This window comes from Microtus oregoni, unplaced genomic scaffold (assembly GCF_018167655.1).
Source record: "Microtus oregoni isolate MIOR12 unplaced genomic scaffold, Mior012 000062F_ref0000492, whole genome shotgun sequence".
In the NCBI taxonomy this organism is placed as follows: domain Eukaryota; kingdom Metazoa; phylum Chordata; class Mammalia; order Rodentia; family Cricetidae; genus Microtus; species Microtus oregoni.
In genome coordinates, this window is record NW_024543872.1 from 3,766,960 (window position 1) to 3,789,224 (window position 22,265).

General features: G+C 42.2%; 1 protein-coding gene across 6 annotated transcripts in view; it reads left to right on the forward strand.

The window, feature by feature from the left end:
• The window catches only part of Pde1c (phosphodiesterase 1C), a 455,584-nt gene that overhangs the window by 200,704 nt on the left and 232,615 nt on the right, over window positions 1-22,265 (forward strand). The window contains exon 3 of one of the 6 annotated variants that reach the window (XM_041640291.1): window positions 7,673-7,699. The exons of the other annotated variants lie outside the window; for them this stretch is intronic. Coding sequence (XP_041496225.1) covers window positions 7,673-7,699 — 27 coding nt within the window. The remainder of the gene's footprint in view (window positions 1-7,672; window positions 7,700-22,265) is intronic. 6 annotated transcript variants of the gene reach the window in all.

Consider the following 22,265-nt stretch of genomic DNA (forward strand, 5'->3'; position numbering starts at 1 on the left):
GAGGGCCAGATCCAGCTGCATCTTCCAGGGTTAACACAGGAAACCATTGTCTGAACAGTGAGATCAGAGGACTTTGAGGGCATTTTGCCCCACACGGCTTGAATATGGGAGTGAGGACAAAGCCAGTTTTTACCTTGATCTCTAGGTGTTTTTCACTTAGGGAAGAATCTCTGAGGGTCTGTACATGTTTTCAGGTGTGGATTTGCAGGCTCAGTAGGGGGCAGGAACAGGTTGAATGGGGAACACAGGTGATGAGGTCACTTTTGGATGTACTGAAGATGAGGCAATTCAAGAGCATCATGGGAGTGATAGTGCGAGCATGAGGATTGGTAAGTGATTCTGCAGATTGAAAAAAAGAACTAGATCAGTTACATAATATACAACCCAACAAGGTAAGAAGAAAACCTGTGTGTCTGAACTGTAGAGGCCACAATAAGAGACAATACACCGAAGACCAGTGGCTTAGTTAGTCTAACATAGGAGACAGGAAATCGGGGTTTGTATATAATTTCTTATTGGCATTTTCTTGTTCAAAATGACATTAAAATGCAGACTGTAACCACAGCACATAGCTTTGTTTGAAAATCTATAGTAATCTATCTATACTGACCATTAGGTATAATCCTCACCCAAACACAGGTATGGAGTGGAGACAGAAGCCTGGAGGAAGGCAGGGTCCTTTCTAGTATTCTAAAGGCTACGAGGGATTTTGACCCAGGAAATGGAAGGAGGAGACTGTTATCAGGCACATTCTGAGAACTACAGAGCAAGACCCAGGCAAGTGAGCCCTGAAACCCAGAGAGCAGCACACTGTGAAGGGGTCTGGTGGTGTATAAACCCAATGGATTCTGAGTAATCTCATTTATCCAGAGTCCAATCAACCCAAACTCTTAAATAACCAGAATACTGCCTGTATTCTGGAGACACACCTAACACAGGTGGATGTGAGAGATGACTCTTTGAAAGTTACTACTTCCACCTATGTCTTAGTCCAAACTTAGACTAATATCCCCAACATTTTCTCTGCTTTTCTGTCTGTCTTTTTTGTTTCTGTTGTTGTTACTTTGCTTTTTTTTTATTATATAAAGAAACAGCCAAAAGTTGGTTGTGAATTTCTGCAGTTGATTCTGTGGTGCTTTATGCTTTTTGATGTGGTTTAATCGGTATTTTCCAAGCGCATTTTGCTCATGTGGACAGGTCGTATGTATCAGTCCAATCCTCCATTTTTCCCAATTATCTATGTACTTAGCACTCTCAGAAACGGTGATTTTTGCCTGACTGATTTCATGATTGAATGTGATCATCTTTTCCATATCAAATGTGGATTGCTCTTGAGTTATGGCTCAGTAATTCAACACTTTTACGTGAGAGTTGATCTATGAGCAATACCCCCTATGTGTGTCTCTAAAGGTCTGAGTGATGTCATGCAACTCACTCCCTCTCTCTGACTCTGTCATAGGGATGACTGTGAAGGCTTCTGTAATGCCTGCAGCTTAAGCTCAACGAAATAGATTTTATTCAGTAATGTATCCAGTCCTGAGTGATTGTTGTCATAGACCCTGCCTGCTAACTGAGGAACAAGATGCACCTTCATTACTATGGTCTTGTATACTCAGTTTGAAATATAAGAATCATTTATCAGATATTGATTATAATGAACATTGTTTAGCCCCCTCAACCTGTCCTTCAAACCTCTGTAGGAAATGAGCCGTTTTCCAAAAGTGAAAGAACTTTTGAACTACCAGTTTGGCATGGTTTCAGTGAAGTCAGAACCAAAGGCTACTTGGTTCCAGGGGTCTGGTGCTTTCACTTGGTAGAAGAAGATGGATGGGTCTAAGGAATCAATCTGCTAGCTCCCTATGTTTTGGATAATCACTTTATTTTGCCATTGTTTTAAACCTGAGATTTCCAGAATTGTGTCCAGAGAAAGGCAAATATCTTAGAGGAAATTGGAAGGCCCTCTGCCTCCAAGAAGCTACAGGATTGAATGGAATTTAATCAGAAATGGATATGAGCAAAAAGCAGGTTTTAATGAAGACCGTGAGGAAGGGAGGGAGACAGTTGTATCAGGACGTGGGCAAGAAAGTCTTAGGGACATGAGTCTGTGACCAAAGTCAGAATATGCAGCCTTCATTGTGGCTAACTCTACCTGAGAGAAAAACTAAATAGAAGTTAGAAGCACAAACCAAAACCACCCCTTCCCTGATTGTAGGGGTGTGTCTGTGAAGAGAGAGACTTTGTCTTAACCCCCTGGGTTTGTCTCCACATTGGCTGTGCCCTTTTCATGTTTATCACTGATGTTATTTAAGTAGGAGCCAGGCTCCCAGGGAGGAGGTTACAGAAATCCGTTTCTTTCCTCACGACTCTGCTGCACTTACTACACAGCAAGTTTTGTAAATATATGATAGAGATATGAATCACTTATGAACAAGCCACGCTACCAGATTTTCACAAGTGTGACATTTACTTTCTATTTCCTCTGTTAAAAAGCCCTTCCGTTCTTATCCGTTAGCTCTCTGCCCAGATTTGAGCAATGAGATCTTAGCTATGGTTTTTGGCTTGTTCTGTTTGAAAAGCCTTGCTTCCAAACTTGGGAAGATCTCAACGTTCTATGAGGAGAGGTCTCATTTGGGGACTTCTCGTAATCCAAGAGTTAGAGTTGTTGACCCAGGATCAGGAGAGAAGCAGGCGCGCATAATGGTGTTGGATTTCTGTCTAGCCAGCTGTCTGCAGACAGATGAGGGTCTGGTGGGGGAGAACAATAAAGAGATTGACTTGTGTAAAGACTACAGGAGACACAAAAGGGCCACAGTGGAGTTACTGTGTGAATTGGTAGCTACACATAGGCTTCCTGGGAGGCTCTTTACCTTGGAATATATTAGATTCTCCTTTGACGTTATCTGGCCAGTACTAGCCAGAGGACGTGCTCCCAGCATCCATTCGCTAATGGATTGTCTTATTTACAGTCCCCTTTGAGATAAGCCTTCTATTCATCTCTTCAACCCTCTCCAACCTCAAGTCACAAAGGTAAAGTCTTCCTTCATTTGAATTTGACCTCATCTGACCAATCATGTTAGAATGTTATATATGAGAGAGATTTCTGTCCTGACTAGGACCACAGCCTTCCTTTTTAAAAAGTGGTTTAAGTTAGAGTGCATGAGTTCTAAGAACATTTTTTTTTCTCCCATAGAAAACTCACTAGAAAAATCTAGAAACTAATAACAAAGCTCAAGACTCTTTACTAGCAATTGGGCTACTCTAGGCTAAAGTGAACCTTTGTTTACTTTATACATTGTTCATTATTACATATATATGTATATACAATGTTTGTTATTTATATATTTGTCTTGCCCCGAGTCTTTGGGCACATGGAATTTCATTTTGTAGCTCATCTCTAAGACACACGTGATAGGAAAAGAGACCTAATTCTCACAATTTTTCCTCTGATGTTCACACATGCACTATTGCATGGGTGTATTTCCCACATACCTACATATGAGTAAATAAATAAAGGTGATAAAAATTAAAAAGAGACATTTTCACCAGTGCCTCTGGGTACTTAGTGAAAGTGTGAGAAAAATAATTCACTTGTCTTTTCACCAGCATTTTGGTATTCAAAATGCGAATGGCCAGAAGGCTATCAGGATATGTAGTTGTAAAAACCTAGGTTTTAATGTGTGCATTATAGAAATGAACTACCGAGAGGAAAGAGAAATACGCAAAGGCTGTCCATTATCAGAAACCCAGAGATGGTTCATACAAATGGGTTAAGAGCTCAGTAGAAGTATCCGGTTCTACCCACTTCTTTCCAGTCTGCACCAGGCATGCCAATACAAAACAAAAGCAAAGGATCAGATGGCCAGTCTGGTCTGGGCTCATTTCACAGCCATTTGTGCCTTCTCCCTCAGCCCACTTTCCCACGGGGACATCCATGTGATCTGGCCTTGTGGAAACATGTAGTTAAACTACTTCGTGACTCTCTAAGTCTGACTCTCCATCCCCTTGAGGGAACCAAGGGCTGAGAAGTAAGATAAGCTGCATCTGTCTGTCCTCAGTGCCGTGGTCTCCATAGGAAAGGATGAAAACATGATTTGTTTCCACTAGGAGTCGCTCTCCCAGAAAAGCAGGGTACACCCAAGGCAGAGTTTGATTTCTTACTATGTGTCTGGCTCTGTATCCAGTTTCTCAAACCCCCAACATTACTGTGCCCAACAGGGTGGTGTCTTGCTGCCAACCTAAAGTGAAATCTGAATATTTTGGTTTTTCAAAGTAAACTTGTTGGAATATTAAGCTCCTTTTTTTTGAGGTACCCATATGGCTTCTGCTCAGATACACACTCGAGAAGAGTGAAAGGTGCTACCAGGCACTCCATAATTTAATATCAATGTCTAATCATTCTCACTTATCCTGGGCATTAGAAAGACATTCCCAAATAGAGTGCTTGACTTTGGAATACTTGCTACTTACTTTTGATCAAAGCTGTGCCTGTTTGCTTTGGAAACTCCCAGCTATGAAAATGCAAAGAAAGTCATTTTCTATCTTCTTTGCTCCTTGTCACAGATTTGGGACTTTTTGGAAGTTGAGTTCTTTCCCAGGTTGGCCTCATGGAGATGGCCTGCTGCCTCTTGGGCTCTGCATCTTCCACACTACTGTCAGCTTAATGCAGATTCCAGAGCAAGGGACTTCTTTCTGCCCTTCTTTCCGAAAGCAGCTTAGTCTAAGCTACGTGAACTGCGAGATTTTGCTGTCTTGTTTCAGGTTTCCACGACTCATATTTCAAGTAAACTCCATCAACCAAAACAATAGCATTCTCACAAGCGGTGAGTCAGGGAGGAATTCTGCTGAAGTTCTTCAGAAACAAAAGGCCAGGAATAACCTGGGTTTCTTTTCCAGCTCCTTTCCTGCATTTGACTTGAAAGACACTGGTGTGTTTTCTGCTGTTGGGCTGGTTTTCTTCCAGCATCTAAGCTTCCTGCTGGAATCTTTTAACCTCTTTGCATGATTTTCCCCAACACTTTTTGAAGTCTTCAGAATTTTAAAGTCTTCAGAATTTTATTTTCCGTAATGGACTCTTTAAGCCTCTATATCTTTAGAACTAGTTATTTCATCTGGTTATTTAGTAACTTAATTACTTAAAGAATCGCTTAATTTTTTTTTATTTTGAGCCTCATTTCAATAAAGTATGAGGTAGGTTCACACTCTCTAGGGTTTGTAGGGTATCTGAGTCAGTTACTTGCAGTTTCAGGAAGGGGAAAATGGTATTCACTGTGAGCTAGCTCCCCAGACTCCTTCCTTTTCTTCTCTACGTAGGAAACAATGGCTATAGGAGATGTCCTTACTTTCCTAGTAAATCCGCAGTAAAGGAAAGGAATACAATGAAAGCATTTTTATTTCTTGCTAGGTACATTCATATTAGGAGCATGGACCACCTTGAAACCCAGCTGGAGGCTTATCTAGCTCAGAAGGCTCTCTGAGGTGGTGATACTTCAACTGAGACCTGAATAAGGAGCAGGAATCAGTGTCTGGGTACCATCTGCACTCTCAAGAGTACCTGAGTATTGAACCTTGAGCGTTTTCCATGGACTTGGGAGTATTTCTGTATTTTAAATGCTGACTTTCAAATACCATGGCGTTACTTGTGTGGGGGTCACTTTGATTTGGGGAAGTGTCTAAACAGATGAGACAATAAAAGAAAACCTTACTGTCTTTGCAATCAAGAACACTTCTCTGGAATTCAGGAGTATCAGGAATGGAGCAGCACTGTCTCCCTTTCCTTGGTCTAACAAATGCAGAGGCCGCATTTGGACCTGTGCGGATGACAGCTGCAAGGGATCCCTTTGCTTGGCCCAGGGGTATTTACAATCTGCTGACCCTTGCCAGTTGATGTGCAAGCTTTTTGGACAGATGCAGAACTCCATGTGGAAAGGTTGCTAATCTCACAAACTCAAAACCGGTGGTGGAGGAAATCAAATACTTGGAATGCCCAGCACACGGCAGGGCCAGTACCTGGTGAATTAAATAGCCATTTTCCAGCTGGAATTATTCTGCCCTTTTCACCGACGTGTACACGAAAGCATGAGTTACAACAGAACTGAACTCGAGGCCTCCTAGTCGGTGAAGTTATTAAATTAGATTTAAACCCCTTAAACTATATCTTACAGTTGCTGTTATAAAATACCACATAAGATGCATGCCTTCTTTTCTTTCCAGAATAAATTCATTTGGAGAGTTATGGGAGATTAGCGGGACACAAGTGGGTATTTAAGTAGGTGTTGAAAACGAAGCTCTTCTTTCCATTCCCCTTTGATTCTCTCCCCGCCCCAGTGGTGCCTTTGTGCAGCCCTTGCAAAGCACAGGGCACCATGGGAGCCACCAGCACAAGCTGCCTTCCTCTGGTCCTCTGTGATTCATCATTTCTGATGAATTGTGGGGATTCTAAGCAGAGGCCAAGAGTGCCCATCTATAGTTATTTGCCTTTGGGGGACTTTTCAGCCTTTCCTTAGTTTTTCCATGAACTTGAGTGGCTTCATGTGCTGTAAATGCCGACTTTCAAACACCATGACATTATTTGTGTGGGATTTGCCTTGATTTGGGGAAGCGTCTAAGTAGATGAGACAAGAAAGGAAAACTTACGAGGTGCTGTGAGGAGACAGATCTTCCTCTCAAGGTTTTCCTTTCCTCTAATTCTCTCCAGTGGAGAATCTGCTAAAACTCTCCTGAGGATCTTAGGAGCTGATTCAAAACTGACAGTCTTGAATGACACTGCGTATTGGATCAACTTTCTCTTGAATGTCACAGTGACCTAGGTAGAATAGTCAGAGCGGAAGTCACATCTCTGCTTGAGAGACCAGGAATCCCCAGGTATATGAGATTCGTCCAAGGCTAACTGACAAGGAAGTGGCAGAGATACACTGTACCTGGGCCTCTCCTGCTTCCCAGGAAAGTCTCAACCACACCGTTAGCAAGTGTAGATGCTGCTTCTATCGTGTGCTTCTAGACTCTCTTAGAGCCTCATTTCCCATTTCATCCTTCTTTGGAAATCTATTTCTGATCTCATGGTTTAGTTCTGTAACACATCTATATTTTTAAAAGGATTATATAGGGCTTTTTAGCTTTGGGATGCAGTTCAGTAACAGACATATGCTTAATATGCTTGAGGTCCTATGTGTGATTTCCAGCACACACACACACACACACACACACACACACTGCCTGATGATGAAGATGAAAATAACAATTGTAAAAGTCCAAATAACTAATAATTATTGCCCATTGCTTGTACCAGACAAAAGACTTTTTATAAGCCTCTGCTCACTGTGCTCTAATCCAATGGATCTTGGAAAGGCTGAGGCTTGAACCTGGACCTTGCTGTCTTTAAACCCCGCCTCAATTGGGATCTCATACTGCCTTCTAAGGGAGGAAGGGAAACACATGGGAGCAGAGCCCCTGAGCTCCTGGAATGCTGCCTTTCACGGTGACGTTTACATGTGTTTCTGGCTGTCCAAACAATGACATAACAATCACAGACTAGCAGTTGGACTCGGAAATGACAGCGCAGAAGGAAATCCCAGAACTGTTGACACATATGCCTGATCCCTGCTAAAGCAATCCCTTCTGCCATTGCCTGCCAAAGGATCTTTCTGACATGAGTTTATGCTTCTTCTTTCTACAGGAGGAAATATAAGAAAACATCACAGAGGTAAGTGCATCCTTCTGAGAAGCAGAACCTTCTGGGCTGTGGTTGATGAGCTGTGATGCAGCTCTTCCCAAGTTCGGCTTGTGGTGCACTGGAATTGGAATAAAGAGTCCCTGAGTCCTCCTAGTGAGTCGCCTGTTTTATCTCCTGCACCTCATCCCCTGTCGTGGCTGCTGCTCTAAATTGAAATTGATTGTAAGGTGTACTGTATATCAGTGGGTAGACAGCTCATGTGATCAGATCCTATGGATTTGGAAGTTTGTTACTGATGTGCTGTGATTTTTGCCAGAACCTTGACCAATAAGGGATGGGACTGCGTGGGCAGGTGAGAGGTGATGCTTCCTGGGGACGAGTGCAGAGGCTTTAAATGCACTTTGGATTCTCGTTCACCGGAGTGACTGAGAAAATACTGCTTAGCCACTTGCACAAAGCACCTTAGAGCAATGGTAGCCTTTTGATTTGATTGTAGAAAGGGTAATTTGAAGAACAATCTGTCATATTCTCTAAGTACCTACTGCATGCCCAAGGGCCTGGCCTGGCTCTCTCTGGTCTGTGTTTTGCAGGAACTCGGATGAAGAACCTTGAAGCTATTTGGTACACACTGTCCCCACCCCTTAAGAATACAACAGCTCCAACTTGCATACTTTGTATTTGTGATTCCAGTCTTTGAGGGTGGCGTCTCCCATTGAAGTGTATTTCAGTAGATGGTGGTTGCTGGTTCAGGAGGACATAAGTTTTTTATGCATGTATAAAAGTGATGAACACAGGGAAAGTGAGCGTAACCTCTAAATAATGGGATAATAAAGTGAACCTAGGAAATATCATGAGCGCCGTGGCTGAATTGATTCACTGATCTAATTTTTCAATGATTTTCTGTGATGTATATTTAAAGTGCACAATAAAATGATTTGATTTAAGAATGCATGGTAAAGCCGGGCGATGGTGGCGCACGCCTTTAATCCCAGCACTCGGGAGGCAGAGGCAGGTGGATCTCTGTGAGTTCGAGACCAGCCTGGTCTACAGAGCTAGTTCCAGGACAGGCTCCAAAGCCACAGAGAAACCCTGTCTCGAAAAACCAAAAAAAAAAAAAAAAAAAAAAAAGCATGGTAAAAGTATTACCATAGTGAAGGAAATTCGCATACCCTTTCCTTCACATATATAATTCGTTGGTTCATTAGGTTTTATTTGAGGCAAGGTCTTACTTTGTATCCTAAGCTGATCCGGAATTCAGTCTGCAGTGGAGGTTTCCCTAAACTAATGGCAATCCTCCTGCTTCAGCTTTCTGAGTGTTGGGATTTCAGACTTGAGCCACCATGCCAGACTGGTTCATCTAACATATTTTCTAGTGTTTCATTTTCATAAGCTTATTTGATAATGATGGTACACAACCTTCTATGGCCTCTTTAGCTTCTGGTCCAGCAACATCTCTTGCCACTTCCAATATTTTTCCTTCCTCCCTAAACTTTCACTATGGTGTAATTCTAAAAGTGACTGAAACTGCTTGGGGTAGGTAGGTGATATCTTAGGAAGAGCTCTGATTGTCTTTTCATTCATATATTTATCTGAGGCTTATTTAAGAGCACAGACCACATGTGCATCAAGGAGCGTCTCTGGAGTGATGCAGGACATAATGGACTAACTTTGAAGTTACCCAGGAAACCCATGGAGAGAGTGGATAGATGTTGCCTGTGGTGACATCCTTGTACTGCACGCGCTGTGGTGACACTTTCCTGTTTCTAGCTTATGCTACTCCTTCCTCTCTGACTAAAACTGTTTAGTTTAGTGCTCTGAGATTTCTGCTTTCTGTGTGTTACTCAGCTGCTTCATCTTTTGTTCTTTCTCTCTAGTGTATTACACTTTCTGGTAGTTTGTTTTCATTCCGCCACAGGCCTGAAATACTGCTGCCTCTGAATAAATGCTGTTGAATGAAGAATTGCGAACTGTTCCTACGGACTGAACCTTTAATGAAGTATTGCTAACTGATCCTATGGACTGAACCTTTAAGTTGATTTTCTCCACCTCACACTATTGGTGATAGCACCAGGGGAGAAGGGTCTCACACTATCCTTCACACTTTAACCTTGAGTTGATTAAAAGAGAAACAGAAATTATTTTCTCACAGCATATAGGCTAAATAATGTCATGGGATCTTCCCAGGCCTTTTCCAGAAAAGGTGAGTTAATTCTGGAAGAGCCAGACTTGCGATGTCATGGTGGAATGCAAGTCAGAACAAAAGTGCCATCATTTATAACAAATACATTTTGTGCAAATAGCATCGTCAACTATTCCTGTCTTAGTGGCCTTCGTCACGGAGAACCATTAGGGATATAATCAACATAAGTACCAAAATATCCTAGGCTACCGGGTTTGGGAAATCCATTCCCAACAAACAGGCCTGTGCAGACCTTCTGTTGGCCAAGCATTTGTGGTCCACATTTTAGCCTAGAAGACTAAGGTTGGCTTTTCATGGGCTTTGAGTTCATTAGTACAGATTTCAGTAGATTACATCAAGATAAAAACCACTATTGCAAACAAAATTTGCCAATAGTTTTCAATAAAGCATATTTAAATAGCCATTTGTTATCAACTTTTCTAATCGGTATCATTTAGTAGAGATTGCTGTGTTCTGTGTTTTCTAGTGTGCAGTCCAAAGACACACATGTATATAGCTGGGATATGTGAGTTACGGAGATGAAAACTGGTTACAATTTGAAGGCTTCCTGGAGGTTATTATCCTATTATAAATGCCGATGGCTTACACAGCCAACTACACACTTCTGTCTTGTTTAGGATGGTGGGTCCATGGGAGTAATTGCATAAAAACAACTAAGCAGGATATAAGTTAATCACTCAGATTGGAGGGTACTATAGTCTTCAGTAGTAAAATGTAATTATCATTTTTTACATGGGCTAGCCATGGATATGAGACATTTCAGCATCACTTCAATTTTATATTAAAGGGAGACAGACAGGTGGGTGGGAGTCTTATTAAAGAGCTTCTCAAACCTGTCAATGTTCAAATTACGATAGTGGCTATTTATGAAAGTGTGTTTTCGTGTAACTGATGTGAATGCAATTATATTTTTTTATTGTGTGCCAGAAATAAAGATTGCTTTGTACCACCTTTATTGATATTGAAGTACAAATTAAAAAGGATCAGTTTTGAACTCTTCTACTTTTAATAATTTTCATATTAAATAGATCTATGTCCTACTGATATCTTATACACAACAGACTGTTCTCAGCGCTGTGGCTCAATCATTTTATTTTGCTCATGAGTCATGGCCTAGGAGATCCAGGTGGGACTTGGGCTCATGGTTTGGCTGGGATCTAACTGGTGTCAGCTGGAGTTGTTCTCTGGGTAGACATGCTGTTTGCTGGAGCTTTGGTGTTCCTTGTCTCTGTGTCTGCCTCCAGCATCCCTTTCACTCCCCACATGCTTTTATGTAGCTCCCTCCTGCATGACAGTCTCAATCAAGGTGGCTATGCTTCTTTTGTGGCTTCTGGAGCTGAGGGGTCTAAGTGGCAGCATTAGAACCTGCTTGTCTCTCACTTGCATTCCGGGTTGACATACTGGCACAGAGTCATGTCTGCTGTGTTACTGCTCAGTCTACCAGCACACCTAGATGCTCAGTAATCTGCCGCCTTCTTCAACCCATGTAGCTGACCATCAGCCTTTTCCGGAATGACTCTGTCTGAGACTTTTCTAGAAGCTCTAGGTATACCATCAGACAAATGGTGTAGGTAATTTAAGAGGACTGTCCCACAAGTTAGGCACTACTGTGCCTGGCTTGTGTGTTCGCTACAAGATTCCTTCGGGGTGGAAGTAGCTGTGAATTTTTTTCATGTTAGGGACAAGTGTATCGTTGTGGCTGATAGCGGCTTGTTGAATTCTTAACGTTGCTAGTTTATTATTTATTTATTTGTGTGCATATGTGTGGGAGTGCACATGGCATGGTGCTCACGTGGAGGCCAGAGGGGTGAGAGTCTGTTTTCTCCTCCATTATGGAGTCAATCTCAGGCGATCAGGTCTGCCTTGACTCTGGGAGCTGTCTGTCCAGCTCTGGCCCCTCACCATCTCTGCATTATTTAGTCAAATACAACTGGTGGTTTTCTGTAAGAAAACTGAACAGCACTCATGACTTACAAGTTTTCTATTGTGTAGTTTTGATTTGGACAACAAAGAAAAGATAGCCAAGCATGTATAAATAATCTTTTTTGTTTAGACTTTTCTTGCTGTTTACACATTTATTTAGTGTTCAAAACTATATTAAAGAAAAATACATGTGCCTTCAAATAATTATCACACCACTCAAGCTCCCCAGAGGGAGTTATCTTTTTTGAAGTGATTCACAAAGTATAAGGCAGATCTTAGTTCAAGGGAATGTTTTGAGTCTCATTTTTAGCATCAATGGAAAGACTTATTTCTTTCAACACCATAATAGAAGGGGTGGTGATGTTAGATGTGTTTCTTCTGCATTAGCAAAGGCACACTAGGTGGGAGGCAAGCATCTTTCTCTATAGAAAACCTCACTAGACTGGATTTTCACCAAACAGCATTAAGGGGACCCTCCCCATTTTGCTGTTGGGATGGGGCTTGTCCAGGAGGCCCTGTAATTTCAAGGATGGTGAAACGGTAATTTGACAGCTGGAGAGGACTATAGAGTACACCTGCTTCCCAGAAAACTTCTCATCAGGTTTTTCCCAATACAAAATCAGCCTCACGTCATCAGGCTTAGAGAAGTTTAACTCTTTGAGGAAGCTTGCCAGATCAGAGAGAGGATAATCCCAGAGACCTAGAAATCATCTGGTACTCCTAGGCTGCTCTTCAAGAATGGGATTTCTATTCAAGATGGTGTAACAAGCTGGATCAATGTCTGCTTTTCTTGGTATTTGATTTTACTGATATATATTTAAAGAGTTACATTTATATAAAATTATTAATTTTTAAAGAAATTACTTATTTTTATTTTATATACATTGATGTTTTACCTGAATGTATATCTGTATGAAAGTGTCAGATCCCCTGGAACTGGAGTTACAGACAGCTATAAGTTGCCATGTGGGTCCCGGGAATTGAACCTGGGTTCTCTGGAAGAGCAGCCAGTGCTCTTAACCAGTCCCCTAGATAAAAATTATTAATGAAATTACGATTTTCCAGAAGTTTTCAATGAGGACGTTTTTAGATAGTTATTTTAATCTCAACTTCTCTGATGAGTACCATCTCCTGGTAAAGATTTGTATGTCTGCTACTATCTTATCTGTGATTGGTCAGCATGTGGAGAGGCTTGATAAATCCTGAGTGACCTCCGCAGCTATATGGCCAACCTTCATGTCTACACGGTGACAGTTCAGATATTGATCAAGATGTACTAGATTTGGAGTTAAGCCTTTCTAGATAATGAAAGCCTGTAATATTTAGCATGATAGTTAGATTGTTTGTTATTAATTGTATTTCTATTTAGTTTAGATATAAGTTCTGCTTCTTACTATAATTGAGTTATCAATCAGAACAATTAATGAGCTACCAAATTTATGCTTTTGGCAATCACATTACTTGGAGTCACATATATAGTTCATTATTAAAACCTTCCTCTTTAAAAATCCTATCTCTGCTAACTTACTAAAAACTGGAAATAAAATGAGAGATAAAAATGCCTTTGTGGACAGGTCTGCGTGCTTGTAGGTGAGACTCACGTAAACAGAACAATTGTAGTAGAATATGGTGGGCCTAAGGAATGAAGGCCACTGGACATTTGCCTGGATCTGGGGGTGGGGGGCTTGTGATGTCATACACTTCTCTCACTAGATCACAAACACACAGTGCTGCTTACTCTGCATGGGGCTTCAAAGTGTAGGCACAGTGAAGTCCAGCAGGATAGTTCAGAATCTCTTCTTTAAAATGTGTGCACGATGAAGTCCAGCAGGGTAGTTCAGAATCTCTTCTTCAAAGTGTAGGCATGGTGAAGTCCAGCAGGGTAGTTCAGAATCTCTTCTTGCTCTTCCTGTTTTTAGTTCCATTTAAAATGTATGTTTCCCCGATTCTTTGGATCTTTTCTCAAAGAAACAAATGGCTCAAAACCAGTCTGGACACAAGAATACCCTGGATATTGACATCTGCATAAATATCTTTGAAGTGGATATTGTAGTGAGTAGGGAGGCCTCTTCCTGAAGAGGTGCCTCTGTCTGCTGCAAGGCTAATGGAGGAGTCACCCCCTCCAACCATCTTGTCATTTTCTTCTTTTGGGCCTTAATGGAGCTCTGGCATCAAATTTGGCGAGTTCAGTAAATGATGGCATCCACAAGTAATGCCCTTTGTCAGATCTACCCATCTCTTTCTGCCTTCATGGATCCACTTCTTCCATGAGTCCTTTGCTGATCTGCCTCCTTTGCTGTTAATAATAGAGTGTCGGGTTTGAGGGCTAAGGAGGGGAGTGTCTTGCAGTCTTTGGGAAGGCTGCCTGCTAAGCACTTGTACCCTAGTGTGAGCAGGTGCATCTCTGCTTCTCACATCCTTCCCCAGGTATAATATGATCCTTCAGTGAATACTGAATTTCTCTTGATTTCTTAAAAATGATTGGGGGACTTCTGTACTCTGTGTTTGCAGATAAAATTGTCAGTGAAAAGAGATGTTCAGGAAGTTAACAGAGGTCACATAGGATTTATTAAGACACATGTTTCTACATAAATGCACAGTTAACCATGCATTCTGTGGTCTATTTAGTAGAACTGCTTTCAGAACCTAAGAATTAATGAAGACACTAGGGGGGGGTGAAAGGATCTTCTGAGAGGTAAAACCCTTTCAAATATTTTCCTATATTCCCAGTTACCAGCAGAATTAGTGTGATTTTACAGCAACTGTAGATAGGTCAAGGCAGATGAGAGAGAGCGGGGGGGGGGGGGAGGAGGGGTAGTCCCAGGTGGAGTACAAATCAGGGATGTGCATGATACTTAGCATAGGAAAAATACCTCCAGGGTTTGCCATTTTGGATGGAGCAGAGTGTGGGAGAGAGGAGGAGGATGGAGGGTCTGCAGAGACAGCTTTGGTCACAGTTCTGAATAGCGGACAACCATCCCTCACTCAGAGGCTCCACTAAAGCATCAGTAGGAGTCTTATAGTGTGGACGCAGAGAAGCTGTTTAGCGGGAGATGAGAACTAGCCAGAGAGGGAGATAGGATTCTGGGCTGTAGGAGGTCAAGTGTTGGTGATGCTACTGCTAACAGGATAGACCCCGGCACTGAGCTGTCATTTTCTTAGCTAAGAGGAACAAGTGACCGCAATGCAATGTCCTTATGAGTGGTCATCGCTACCCATCTCTGATCAAAGCTTGGATATGTTCTTACATGTTTCTTCAGCATTACCCTTATGTTCTTCCTTCTTACCTGGTTTTGTAGCAGACTGTGCACCTTTGCTTACTATGGTCTGGTTTTTATTTTGATAATTCAAGCACATTATCCTTTGCTTAGTGTATTGGAAGACTCCCTAATCATTCCTTTCTTTAATGGTTTTTATTTTCTCAGTTCTGCCTATCTGCATCTAACTGTTTCTCTACAGTCTCTCTGATTGTGTTTAAAAACAACAAACATGTTCAAGCATGCATAGAGTTACAATTAGTAAGAAAAACAGGCCATGAATTTGAAGAAGAGCAAAGTCTTACTTAGGATTTCTGTTTCTGTGAAAAGACACCATGAACACACAACTCTGATAAAGGAAAACATTTAATTGAGGTTGCGGCTTATGATTTAGAAGTTCAGTCCATTATCATCATGTCAGGGAGCATAGTGGTGTGCAGGAAGACATGGTGCTGGCTACATCTTGGCTAGAAGGCAACAGGAAGTGGAATGAGAGAGGGAAACTATCAGTCAGTTACCCAGCTCTCTAGAAGTTGTGTAAAGGTCTTTTTGGACCTATTCTAAGGTCATCACGAATCATTTTCATGATGGGAGTAAGTGTTGAGTTTTTGGATTAATGTGTCGTTGTGTTCCCTCCTTCTAGAGTTTTGATTTTTAAAATTAAAAAATTTTAAATTTTAATTGCTTAATCATATTTTCCTCCAAGATTCAATTTAGAAGCACTATCTTTCAATTAGTTTTCTTAGATATTTCTACCTAAAATGTACCCTGCACTCTCAATTATTTCTCATTGAATTCTATGTACAAGAGTTAGATGTTTGTTGTTGTTGGGACAGTTGTGATATTTTAAATTTTTTTTGAGTGAAGAATGGTGGGCAGTGTGGGTATTTATTTTTTAAAATGCAGTATTTTATTTGTTGATGTTTTGAATGGTGGTGGTGGTGGTGGTGGTGTGTGTGTGTATGAGAGAGAGACACACACCCACAGAGAATGAAAACGAACACATGAGCATACACATATATATGTCAAGTATACATGGGCAAGCCAAAGGACAGCTTGCTACAACTGGTTCTCTCCTTTCACCATGCTGATCCTGGAGGTTGAGCCAGGTCGTCAGGCTCGGCAACAATCCCGACTGAGCCATTTCACTGGCCCTGGGCTTATTCCTTAAATGTTGTTTGAGTTTATGATGGGTGAGATTGCAGCCTTCCGTATGTTTTTTATTGTGGGTGAGAACTAAAGTCGGTGATTCTGTGTATAAATAAGCTCAGGTTGACAGATGACGCATGCTTGCAAATGGTTCTGCATTCACTGCAGAGTCCTGCATCCAGACTCCCATTTGGCTCTCACTCTGGCCAGCATGGTGGTCAGTGTGAGGTCAGCAAGACAGATGGCATTCATGGCAAGAATGTGCAAGTGGCTCCTTGCTGGGATCACTGCCTTTGCTTTTCTCATTCATTTTCTCCACTGAGGGGCTGTGGCTTTGGGTGAAATCTCACAGGACCTTTGCTCTGTCTCAATGCTTCAAGGTTTATTTTCTTTGATTCTGACCACCAAGCTGGGACATGTTCCGAGCAGTGTCTCCCGTATTTGAGAAGGATTCTTTTGGATGTTGGAAAATGTGACTATTGCTTGGCTTTTTTGTGATGTTTTGCAGAGTGAGTTTCAGAATCATTTTCTTAGGTTGCATAATGAGGCCCAAATGCCTCTCTAAGAGTGCCAGCAGCCCTGACGATGGGAGGTCACTGTGCTTTTAAGTTATGCTCAGAGTTTAAGTTACCAAAGGAAGCAATGTCTCTAGACCCGACCTAATGTCAGTGTCTAAGATACGAAAGGGTGCGATCAACTGGTTCAATACAGTAATTGCCAAAGCTGGGTCCAAACTCAACCTCCACCAGCAGCTGTATGACAAGTGGCTTTCAGGGCCTCTGGAGACACTGAGTCCATCAGTGTAGATCAGTGTTCCTGATTCTGATACTGTTGATGTGGCAACTGACCTGTGTATGTATCTCAGGCACTTTGATAGATCTCTGCCTATCCACCAGATACCACTTGCTATTCCTTGCTATCTCTTAGTTGTGGTAGCCAAAAATGTCCTCCAGGAATCAAATTCACCTGTGGTGGAGAAGTAGATGACTAGTGTCAAGATTAATATCAAGGCTTTGTCTTTGTCGTTAGTGTCGTTGGCTGTGCCAGTTGCCCATTTCCTGCCACAGTGTCTTCATCTATAGAGTTGACATTGAGATGACATTTGGCTAAAAACCAGGATTTTCTGGCTCTAATTTTTGGGGTCTTGCAGGGTTGGTGGGTACTCTGTGCTATGCACCCAAATTACCAGAAGTAGCATAATTTCCACCTAGCACGAAGGTCACTGGATAGGTAATGGGATCTGTGCCCAGAATGATGGTCTTTTGGCCATCAACCAGGCTACCTCTGGTTTAGAGGCTTGTAATTTTGCCTAGGTAGGAAGACCTAGCCACGGGAAGAATGTTAAAGAATAGTGTCTAAGCTGCAAACTTTGGCAATAAAATCCTGTACCTGGTGAGTTTATCCTGTGCAAGGTACTCACTACACACACACCACCATCATCTCATCGCAGCGCTACAATGGGCAATCTGCACAGAGGACTTAGGAGAAATGAGACACTAACTGGAGGTTTCAGCACAGGGAATATGCTCCAACCAGACTCTAAAGGCACAGCTTTTAGGTACGGACACTTCCTCAATTCTCCCGTCCCTGTGATTTTGAAACTCATTGCAGATGTGGAGACACTATTTATATAGAATAGTTTTATGTCAACTTGACACAGCTAGGGTCATCAGAGAGAAGGGAGGAAGGGAGCGAGCCTCAGTTGAGAAAATGCCTCCTTATGAATGAACTGTGGGCAAGCCTGAAGGGCATTTTTTTTTTTTTAAAAAAAAACAAGGTTTCTCTGCTGTAGGGCATTTTTAAAATTAGGGATTCATCTGGTGGGTCCAGGTCATTGTGTATGGCACCATCCCTGGGCTAGTGGTCCTGGGTTCTATAAGAAAGCAAACTGAGCAATTTGTGAAGGGCAAGCAGCACCGCTCCATGGTCTCTGCATCAGCTCCTGCCTCCAGGTTCCTGCCCTGAATTCCATCAGTGATGAACTGTGATGTGGAAGTTTAAGCTAAAAGACACCCACCTTTCCTCCCCAAGGTGTTTTAGTCATGGAGTTTCAGCACAGCAGTGGTAATCCTAAACAGGATACTATTTGTTTCCTTCCTCAAATGAGGCAGATAAGTCTACAGAAGTTAAAAGGTCAGAAAGATGTACCTTTGAGACATTGTTTCCCTCCTCTGCTTGTTGTTCATTTTTAAAAGGCGGGGTCTCAAGTAGCCCAGGCTGACCTCAAATCTTTTACGTAGGTGGTGATTTCTGCTCCTCTTGTACCAGCCTCTGGGGTGCTGGGAGTACAAACATGCACTGCCATTCCTGATTGATGGGGCTCCTGGGGTTGAACCCAGGGCCTCTTGCATGCCACTGGCCCCTTCTGTTCCTTCTGTAAAAGGACATTTTCCATTTGAAATGTCTTTGCATCTGTTCTTAACCTAAAAGGTGCAGCCCCAGGAGAGTTTAATGATGGCGTATTTTTAAAGAGCTATATTTATGCAGCATGATTCAAGCAAAGGAAATCCTCCCCCACCACCTGCTGCTTCTTCATTTTTACAAACCATCCATTTTGTCCTTAACATCCTCAAGTATTTTGAATTCACGTGATCAGTCATCCATAAACCCATAACTCTTTGTTCATAAAAGTAGAAACTGAGAGAAAGAGATTCACGCTGCCTTTCCTATCCTTGTTTGCAGTCTTGCCGCCTTTCAGCATTTATCTGCTCATTCCCTGAATTTTTCCCGCTCCCTAAGCACGAGTAGAATTTAGACCATTTCTTCCTTTCATTTTTGGATGCCAGGGAAAGGGAATCAGAATGAAGAATTCCAAACAAGTCAGATAGAGCTGAGTAAGTGGAGGATGGACTTTGGAAAAAGCACATCTGCGGTGCTGCTCAGCTAAAGAGTTATTGGGGTGAAAGCTTGGGGTAAAGATCATGGAGCTGGAGTTTTGAGTACTTGGGCTGAAACTCAAGTCCTGGCACCAACCCTGTGTAATGATGGGGGTGTGTGTGGTTCCCTTTCACTACTAGAATCTCTTTCTTCTCTTTCATCTGCAAATGGATTTGTTTCTAGAATGCTCTGCCTTCTTCTTCTTCTTCTTCTTCTTCTTCTTCTTCTTCTTCTTCTTCTTCTTCTTCAGGTTGGTGCTTACTAGGATTCTTATGAGCCCAAACCAAAATAGAAATAGCATGTGTAAATGACACAGGAGTTGTTGGTATATAGACAGACACTGACTGCTTGGGCCACCCCTCAGAGAGGCCATCAGAGTGCAGGCAATGCTGTGTTTTGTCTCAGGTTATCCAAGAGAGCTGGTGAGATGAATGGTGGCCTTGAGCTTTAGTGGTTCTGTGAGAGCAGGGGAATAGTCTTAGTTACAAAACTAAAAAATCAACAAATTGCTCAGGGTACACGGAATAGGATTGGAAAATGGCTAAGGACGGGGAAGTAGAGAAAGTTATATGGGGTCTAAAGTAGGAAAGGAAGTTTTCCAGGGCCCTGGCTGGTGTGGCTATGGGATTGCTCCACGTGGATAGGCACTTCCCTTCCGTATTCTCTGACACGTTTGTATTTTGTAATTAAAACTTTCCTTTAAGCACTCACAGTGTAAACAGCACTGCATTCCAGTGGTCTGCACATGCATTCTAGACTCGGGATGCCCAGCCACTGGACCTGTGTTTCTTAAAGTACATGGCCTTTATAAATTACTTGTTTCTCAAAGTTAGTAATTCTCTACTGAGTGGAGAAAGTCACCCCAAAGGACATTTGTCAGTGTGGAAAGGCATTTCTAGTCATTGTCCTTTAAAGCCCCACTTGTTATTGTGTATATGTGGGCACCTGCATCATGGCGTACATATGGAGGTCAGAGAACAACTGGGCAGCCCAGCTGTTGGTTCTGAGGCTTACTACTGGCTTCTAGTGAATTGATACTCTGGCTGAGAAAATAATAAGGAATTATCCAAAATATTAGTAGTGCTGAGGTTGGAAACCTTGATTAAAGCTTCTCCCTAGGACTGGGGAGATGGCTCAGTGGGTAAAGCATCTATCAAGCAAACATGGAAGAGCAGTGTCCAGATTCCCAGCATCTACATCAACAATAACTTGGTGGCTCGCCAATAACCCCACTAACCCTGGAGGGGGATACAAAGGATCCCCAGAGCAATCTGGCTGGCTAGACCAGCTGGGTCATGGAGCCCTAGGTTCAAGTGGTAGACACTATCTCAGTATGTTGGGTGGAGAACAATTGAAGAGGGCACCCTCTGCCTTCCACTCATATAGGCACACACTGTATGCATACCTACACACAAACACACACACACACACACACACATAAAAGCAGACACACATATGCAAAAGTGAAACTTCACTTTTTAATAATTTGACAATTGAGCAATAATTGGACATGGTAGTACATGTCTGTTGCCCACTTCCTTGGGAGGCAGAGGTAGGAGAATTGTTTGAGTTTGGGAATTGAGGCCAGTCTGGGTAATATGTTAGACCTTGTCTCGAAATGGCAAGAGCCACAACTTTGGAAAAAGAAACAGGATGGGAGGAAGGCCAGAAGGCAGGGAGAGAGAGAGAGAGGGAGAGAGAGAGAGAGAGAGAGAAAGAGAGGCAGGTATTACCTTATGAAACTGTGGTGAGTTTTAATGGATAAAGGTGAAAACTGTGTGTGCTTTCAGGACTCAATACATGCACAGTGTTTTAGCTATTATTAATTGTTCCATTTTAGCTTATAATTTGTTCAATGTATCACATTGATAGATTATATTCCATAGCTTATGTAGCTGAATACAAGATTTTATATGTGTGGTAAGTGCACTTAAATTTCACAAGGAAAAACATTTTAAATGCTTTTTTTTTTATAATGTACGAAAGGGGATTTTCAAGTAATTTGAAGGGATATGTTGTTTGGTTTATGTACATTTAGCATACTTTGTTCTGAAAAAAACTCAGAAATCCTGAGTTCCATATGCTAGCCTGCTTGTTCCCCCAAAGCAGAAAATTACAGATCTTAATAGAAACAGTTGGTGTTATTGCATATTCACCAAGGAGGCAATAAAACAAAGTATCCTATACATGTGGGGTTCCGAAAGGAAATTATCAGAATACTTTCAGCAAAAATTAGTGCTGCAAAGCAAGCAAAATAACTAAATAAATAAACCAAGTCAATTTCTTCTTAGTATACCCAGGCTACAGAATTATCCATTGAAATTGTTAGCCAATAGCAAGATGGGTCCCTGGAAAGCAGGGCTGAAAAGGGAATCCTGCAAGTTGCTCTTGGCTTTGAGAACCACCATTACCATTCTCTGCCACTAGGGGACTGGAGCCCTTACTGCTGGCTGTCTTTTTACCTCTCTAAGTGCAAATGGAAGTCTTGTGGATTGACTTCTGTAGTCATCCCCTTACGCGGCTATGCCGCAGGACATGTCTATCATCAGATCATTGTCAAGGGCTCTGTAGGATTCACATAGCAACTAAAGAGCGTACGAGAACTGGATGACGATGATGACTGCAGTGTATGCTGTGTGACCCTCTCTTCTCGCTCTTAGACCAGATCCATAGTAGTCCTTTGCTACAGTGCCATGAGGACACTGTTAACTAGCAGTGTGCCGTGCTGTTAGTAACAGTGCCATCTTCAGTAGTTAGTGATGCTCACTCATGGTCCTTTATTAAGAAAAGGGGGGGGGGAGGTAGAATTAACCCTTTTGGTAAAGTCAACAGACCCCAACTGATGGGTAAGCAGAAGACTCATCCCTTCAGGGGACAGCTGCTCGTCTCTGGAAATAAAGATCCCGATAGCGATATACTACTGTGCTGTTGGTAGCAGGACGGTACTATGGCGGTTGTGAGCACAGCTCGCCCTTAAAACTGGTCTGTGCTCAGCAGGGTGTGCTAACTCCATGCTTTCACCTGTTTGCTTTGCATCGGCCTCCCCTGCTGATTTCACCACAGCAAGAACTGTGCTCTTGGATTTTGTGTGCAATTTCGGGGCTGCAAGATGAGGTCTGATGAAGCGATTGTGAAGCTTGACTTGCTCCCCATTAAGCATCGTTATTTGGAATAGAAAGAAACTCTCCTC